Raw genomic sequence first — 5,471 nt, 5'->3', positions numbered from 1 at the left:
AGAAAACAAACAAATAAAAAACAGCTAGATAGTGATGGTACACAGAGAAACAGTGCCCAGTCTTTCTTTTTTTTTTTTTTTTTTTGACAAGGTTTCTCTGTACCTTTGGAGCCTGTCCTGGAACTTGCTCTTGTGGACTAGGCTGGCCTCGAACTCACAGAGATACACCTGCCTCTGCCTCCTGAGTGCTGGGATTAATGCGCTACCACTGCCTGGCTGAAACAGTGTTTCTAAAGCCAAAACAAAACTGCATGGTGGCAGCCTAGGAGAAGTGGAGACAGGTGAATCTCTGGGCCAGTACAGGCCACGTGGCAGGTTTAGGCCGATGAGGGGCCCCATATCAAAAAACAGATTATAAGTGTAAGGAACAATACCAGGGCTATCCTCTGGCCTCATAATGCCTAAGTGCATACATAAGAACCCACATATATGTGATCATGAATGCATAACACAGGATGATTGTGATGGTCATGTTTTTAAACATGTCAGGCTGACCTGGAACTTTCTCTGCCTGCCTCTGCCTCAAGTGTCTGGTGTTATGCTGTGTCTTTATTATACTTGTAGTTTGACTGAAGGTCCAGGCGAGATCACCTGGCATTTTCTATATTTCGTTGATGCTCAAAATTTCAAAGTTTTGGAACATTTTGGATTTCAGATTTTTGGTTCATTTTGCTTTTATTAATTGGAAAACAGGTCTAGCGAAATACATTTACTTACTTAACGTATGATGGTATTTGGTGTCCGGGTTCATATCATCTGTGGCTCAATCTGTAAAGTAGAGTACCTTGTTTTTAAAATAGTCAAGACCTGCTTCTGTTATGGTGGGCAGATGTGGCTGTTTAAAAGTAAGCTGGGGGGCTGGAGAGATGGCTCAGCGGTTAAGAGCACTGGCTTCACTTCCAAAGGTCCTGAGTTCAATTCCCAGCAACCACATGGTGGCTCACAACCATCTGTAATGAAATATGCTGCCCTCTTCTGGCCTGCAGGGACATATGCAGGCAGACCACTATATACTTAATAAATAAATAAATCTTAAAAAAAGAAAGTTAAAAGTAAGCTGGACAGTGGTGAGTGCTTGTAATCCCCATACTCGAGAGGCAGAGCCAGTACTGGAACGTAACCATGCCTCAAGATAGAGGTTAGCCTGGGCTACATCCTGAGACCCTGTCTCAAGCAAACAAGCAGTTTAAATCACACAAAACTCAGGTGCATCTCCCGCATTGTGCTGTCACAGTTTGAGCGCTCACCAGTGCATGTGTGGTGGTGCACAGCACATCACAGAGGACATTTGCGTTGTTGCAGAAAGTTTCCTTAAACAGTGTTAGTCTAAAGCACAGCCTATGTTTTTAAAAATGTAGATGCTTGGGGCTGGAGAGATGGCTCAGAGGTTAAGAGCATTGCCTGCTCCTCCAGCCATCTGTAATGAGGTCTGATGCCCTCTCCTGGCCTTCAGGCATACACACAGACAGAATATTGTATACATAATAAATAAATATTAAAAAAAATGTAGATGCTTAGTCAGGTTCAAAAGCAAAACTGGCAGAAACTGTCATTTCCAGAACACAGTGGACTATAATTTTAAAAAAAAAATTTTTTTTATTTATTATGTATACAATACTCTGTCTGCATGTATGCCTGCGGGACAGAAGAAGAAGTCACCAGAATTCATTACAGATGGTTGTGAGCCACCATGTGGTTGCTGGGATTTGTTAGACAGTACATGCCCAAGTCATGGTTCATTTCTTCTCACACTGAATGTTTGAATTTGAAGGATGAAGAAGATGATGATGACTATGTTGATGAAGGGGAGGAAGAGGAAGAAGAGGGTAAGTTGCATCAGTCTTAAGCCATTCTGAATCTAAAGATAACACATGGGATGGATTATTGAGGACTGAGTCTTATGGGGATCTCTCCTGGTCCCTTTGGTTTTGTTGTTTATCATAAGGTGCCTTGAGAAGTAGAGAAGTGTTTGGAAAGAACTTTAATTCCAGTAAAACAAAACAAAAAAGCCAGCTTGTTGCTTGAACTTAAAAAACGGAAATGAGGGGCTGGAGAGATGGCTCAGTGGTTAAGAGTATTGCTTGCTCTTCCAAAGGTCCTGAGTTCAATTCCTGGCAACCACATGGTGGCTCACAACCATCTGTAATGAGGTCTGGTGCCATCTTCTGGCCTGCAGACATACACACAGACAGAATATTGTATACATAATAAATAAATAAATATTTAAAAAAAAAACGGAAATGAAAGCCAGGCACAGTGTGTCCCAGCACTTGGGGAGCAGAGGCAGGTGGATCTCAGTGTGAGGACAACCTGGTCTACAGAGGGAGTTCCAGGACAGCCAAGGATACACAGAGAAACAAAAACAAAAGCTTTGTTCACTTTATTGCACTCTGGAATCTCATTTTGTAGAGCCTGGTACCTCAGTCCAGAGAGGAATGACTGACCCCAGTGTCCCTTAGTTTCTTCTTCACCTAGCCCTTCACACTGGTGTGTGCATAGAGTCACACTGACGTCGAGCACTTAGAGTCTTCACCTGCGTTTGCCCATGAGGTTTGTCAGGTTCTCTCAAGTTCGCTTATACTCTGAAATTGGACAACATTTTAGAGTGAAGCAATCGATAATTTTCTCTTGCCATTTTTTTTTTCTGAGATTTAAAGCTTTGTAACTTAACAAAAATTCCTTTGCTGAAACGATCCTATATACTTCCCTTTTAGAAGAAGAGGGTGTGCGGGGAGAGAAGAGGAAGCGAGATGCTGAAGATGATGGAGAGGAAGACGATGACTAGCCCCTCCAGGAGGAGGTTGCTCCTGGGTGTGCAGTAGAGCGGCCATGTCTTGTTTCTTCATGTATGATAGCTGTCCCTAGAGGTGAAGTGCAACTTTTATAGGAAAGTGCGGTTTTACTATTTGGCCTTACCATTCCGACTGAGATCTGCTTGTCTGTTAATCATAATGTATGTAGAAAAAAATTTTCATTCATCTTCCCGTTGTGAAATTCTCTAGCACTGTATTTAGATTCTGGATTTTTATAATTCATGCTTAATGTATTAGACATTTCTAGCTCATAATTAAAACATGGTTGCTTTTACACAGGCGTAGTTTGCATTTCATTCATAATGTTTTAAAGTTATTTATAAATTAACAATACACTCAGCTGTAATATGAAATGGCAAGTCTCTTGAGTGATAAAGCTGATTGGTTTTGTTTTTTTTTTTTAAGAGATGATCCAGAAATCGATAGCTTGAAGGCAGTTTTGGGGGCTGGGTGGTATGTGAGAGCTTTCCTGTCACGGTTTGGGAAGTAGATGCAGAGGGAGAGGGTTCTCCTCAGCACCACGGCCGCGGAGACTCGCAGGGGAGCCCTGCTGTGCCAGCAGGTTGCTGGTTCAGGTGTGCGCTGTCTCCAGCTGCTGTCTACCCTCACCCTCCATTGCTTCATTCCTCTCCATAGCCAAAAGAGAGCTGGCAGAGTTGTGGACACCCAGGAAAGTGTCTGGGTTTCAGACACGTGGCGTGGAAGAGATTCTGTATCAGTTGAGCAGTGTTGAGCGCTAGGCGTGTGAGGAGACAGGCTTTGCTTACTGTGAAATGCGTGAACCGTGCCAGGCTAAAGCGTTCTCCTTTCTCAGAGGCCAGACCCATCACCTGCTGATAACTAATAATGCCTTCAAGTCTAATTCCTAAGTTGTTTTCCTGGCTGATTCGGGTACCAATGCTGTGAGGTATTTATTATATTTCTGAGTAGAACCTTTAATTTTTCTTCCTATAGTTTCAAAGTGTGATCAAATACAGCATTTGATTGGAATATAATGGCAGTTGGAGGACTGTATGAAAATCAGTATTGAAGTTGGGCTTTATTTCAAGTGGTTGCCTATTAACAATAGAACATTGGAGTAAGCGTATGTGCCCCTCCATGGCCACTACGTAAACGGAGTCGACAGCTCCCTTTTCTTGTCCCAGAGGCCCCACGTTCAAGGCAATTTGTTTTTAACTCTTGGCCACTGATTTTTCTTTTCCTTTTGTATATCTTTTTTTTTTTTTTAAGTTACTGTCAGCAAATTAATTGAAATTCTTTGCCTCTACTGGGACACAGAAATTGTTCATAAGAGTGGACTGTTGCTTTTTAAATTTAAGATGTTTGACACGATATTTTAAAATAACAAGTATAAAAATATTTGCAGAGAAGCTAACAAAGTTGCATATCTGAAGTAAACGTGTTCTAGATTCTGTGCTGGTACTGGGATCTCCAAAAACTACTGTTTTCCTCATTTCAGCCTGCTTCTAGTCCCTGAGAACTCTCTCAGCACACGGTGCCAGGTTCAAAATAAATGCTTATTTTTAAAAAGGAAATCTATATATTGACTTTTTTTTAATCAATCATCTATTGTGCAATCAGAATTAGAGTTCTTGGGTTTAAAAACAATGACTAGGGCCTCCAAATAACCATTAAGACTTACTTAGCTTTGTGGGTGGTGTTTTCATGCAAATGAGCAAGGGTGGGCTCTCTGTTGTGTAGTTCTGAGTTAGGTTTTAACGCTCTGTACCGCCTGTGTACACGGTATGTTAGTCCTTATAGACTGAAATTACTGCTTTTGTGCAACTGTATTTTGAATAAAGCCACCTCAGTGTTAAACACAAGGACAGGCAAACGGATTGTGTGTTCTTTTTTTCTGACTGCTGTAATTTGAAACTGAATTGCTTTGAATAAATCGAAGAGTTGTTAATAATGATTAGCTTCAGTGTTTGATGTTCACGCTCCAGTAATACCATAAACTCTTTCAAAGTCTTTTTTTGTTTTGTTTTGTTTTGTTTTTTCGAGACAGGGTTTCTCTGTGGCTTTGGTTCCTGTCCTGGAACTAGCTCTTGTATACCAGGCTGGTCTGGAACTCACAGAGATCCGCCTGCCTTTGCCTCCCGAGTGCTGGGATTAAAGGCGTGCGCCACCATCGCCTGGCTCTTTCAAAGTCTTTAAAAACAGAAGTGCCCGGGGCTGGAGAGACGGCTCAGTGGTTGGGAGCACTAACTGCATTTCCAGAGGTCCTGGGTTCGATTCCCAGCACCCACATGGCAGCTCACAACTGTCTGTAATTCCAATTCCAGGGGACCCGACACCCATGGCAAATCACCAATGCACATAAAATAAATAAATAAAAAATTAAAATAAAACAAGTGGCGGGAAGGTTACTCAGACTTAGTTGTGACAAGAGGTACTAGGAAACTCATCTCCCCAAGGAGGGTAGTGGTGAGTCACGCCTTTAATCCCAGCCCTTGGGAGGCAGAGGTAGCCAGTTTGAGACCAGCCTGTTGTCCAGAGTTCAGAGACAGCCAAGGATACACAGAGACACTCTTGTCGCATTAACTAAAACAAAAGCTCATCTTCCTCATTAATCTTTTCAGAATCAAAAAAAAAAATCTGAATTGGCTCTAATTTACCTTTTGAGTTGCAGGTTGAGTTCAGAGTTTTTGAACTATG

At 41.9% G+C, this 5,471-nt stretch overlaps 1 protein-coding gene and 1 long non-coding RNA gene across 3 annotated transcripts in view; one reads left to right on the top strand and one right to left on the bottom strand.

The window, feature by feature from the left end:
* The window catches only part of Anp32e (acidic nuclear phosphoprotein 32 family member E), a 16,576-nt gene extending 11,848 nt beyond the window's left edge, over nucleotides 1-4,728 (top strand). For both annotated transcript variants that reach the window (XM_050124603.1, XM_050124602.1), the window contains exons 6-7: nucleotides 1,772-1,826; nucleotides 2,715-4,728. In XM_050124603.1, the coding sequence (XP_049980560.1) occupies nucleotides 1,772-1,826; nucleotides 2,715-2,785 (126 nt within the window). In that variant the 3' untranslated portion in view covers nucleotides 2,786-4,728. The remainder of the gene's footprint in view (nucleotides 1-1,771; nucleotides 1,827-2,714) is intronic.
* Nucleotides 1,833-5,471, bottom strand: part of LOC126489991 (uncharacterized) — a 10,887-nt gene continuing 7,248 nt past the window's right edge. Inside the window, exon 3 of the long non-coding RNA XR_007589083.1 lies at nucleotides 1,833-2,582. This is a non-coding gene — a long non-coding RNA (uncharacterized lncRNA). The remainder of the gene's footprint in view (nucleotides 2,583-5,471) is intronic.

The sequence above is a fragment of the Alexandromys fortis genome, unplaced genomic scaffold (genome assembly GCF_014885135.2).
Source record: "Alexandromys fortis isolate MF-2015 unplaced genomic scaffold, M_Fortis_MF-2015_v1.1 scaffold_218, whole genome shotgun sequence".
Taxonomy (NCBI): Eukaryota; Metazoa; Chordata; class Mammalia; order Rodentia; family Cricetidae; genus Alexandromys; species Alexandromys fortis.
The sequence above is the reverse complement of the archived record's forward strand: the minus strand, read 5'-3'. Positions and strand labels throughout refer to the sequence as shown.